Source organism: Atta colombica, unplaced genomic scaffold (genome assembly GCF_001594045.1).
Source record: "Atta colombica isolate Treedump-2 unplaced genomic scaffold, Acol1.0 scaffold135, whole genome shotgun sequence".
In the NCBI taxonomy this organism is placed as follows: Eukaryota; Metazoa; Arthropoda; class Insecta; order Hymenoptera; family Formicidae; genus Atta; species Atta colombica.
The window spans coordinates 1,360,470-1,361,891 of NW_017259223.1; the positions used below are offsets into that span (position 1 = coordinate 1,360,470).

At 29.5% G+C, this 1,422-nt stretch overlaps 1 protein-coding gene across 1 annotated transcript in view; it reads left to right on the forward strand.

Moving 5' to 3' along the window:
• The first annotated feature begins 430 nt into the window (after nt 1–430).
• Nucleotides 431–1,422, forward strand: part of LOC108684455 (titin-like) — a 10,266-nt gene continuing 9,274 nt past the window's right edge. Inside the window, exon 1 of the mRNA XM_018188774.1 lies at nt 431–441. Coding sequence (XP_018044263.1) covers nt 431–441 — 11 coding nt within the window. The remainder of the gene's footprint in view (nt 442–1,422) is intronic.

The following is a 1,422-nucleotide window of genomic DNA, read 5'->3' on the forward strand; positions in this document are numbered from 1 at the left end:
TATATATATATATATATATACACGTGTTTAGAAATAAAAATAAACTTCGTTTGATGTGGAAGATTGTACGTCTCGAGGTAGAAGGGGAAGTGGGGTGGATCTCGTTTTGCATGGAATTCAAAATCTATTTGAAACAATACAATTATAAATCTCATTTCGCCCCGTAAAAAGCAGTGAACTTTTTTTATTAATAAGTTTTTAGCAAGTTAACGAATACCAATTAAAACCTGTTAGACGTGCCTTAAAATTACTCAAGATCATGACTTACAATATCAAGAATTCATCAGAATTGAGAGTCTCTTATGTGACTGTAAAAAAATTAAACATTTACCAAAATTTTTTAATGAATTTAATGAAAAAAACCTTCAAAAAACGAGACTCTATAGATCTTCCAAATTCATATGTCGTTTCCACTTCCACATTTTATACGATGAGAGTCGGGTAATGATTGGTTGAACCTCAAACCATATTTTTGAAAAATATCTTGAATTGTCAAGAATACTTATTATTTTTATTCTTCAATATTATATTACTGTATAAATTAATTTTATTTTCGGTATAAAAATCCCATAAAGCAAGAACATCCTTTCATTTATGCCAACTTCAGAGATGGTCATTTCGATTTAAGAGATGCGTTTTGCAAAAACGAAACAAAAGCTGCCGCGTCTGTCACCAGTGATTTCTTCATGCTAAATCACATAAATCTTCCAGGCCTGTCATAATACAAAATTCTTGTACATAATGGCAAATTGATCAATTCGGCCTTAATTAAGCGCCGATTTTACCTGCCGGCATGGACTGTTATTGCAAACTTTCGCAAGATGAAAAAATACTGGATCCATTATTTGAGCGCCAAGAAAAATCGTCGCGCTAACCAGAAAAGTTTACCTTTTGGAGACTCTAGAAAATATATTTTTACGAGGTTTTTAAAATGCTTTTTCAATAGCCATTCAATCTAAGTCATTATATTTTGGATTATTTTTTTGAATAGTATTAAATAAGTCATAAATGCAGTGTTATAAATGCAGTGTAATATTGTATCGTATTTCTCACAAAGACATGTCAATATGTATCTAAGTGCAGAAAAATTATATTTTTATTAAAAAAAAAAAAATCAAAGAGTACTTTTCATGCACAAATCGATACAATGTTGTTCTATCTTTGTTATTCATTGAAATCAAGAAAGATAAAATGATGTTATTAAATGGAAGTATTAAATGGAAACTCATAATTTAGCAAAGGAATTTTTTGGTAGATTTCTAGAGGATAAAGATGACAGCAACCTTTGTTTCGTTCTCTCTCTCTCTCTCTCTCTCTCTCTCTCTCTCTCTCTCTCATAATGAAATTTTATAATAAACATTAATAGTATATTACTATAAAAATATTGTGTGTGTGTGTGTGTGTGTATATATATATATATAT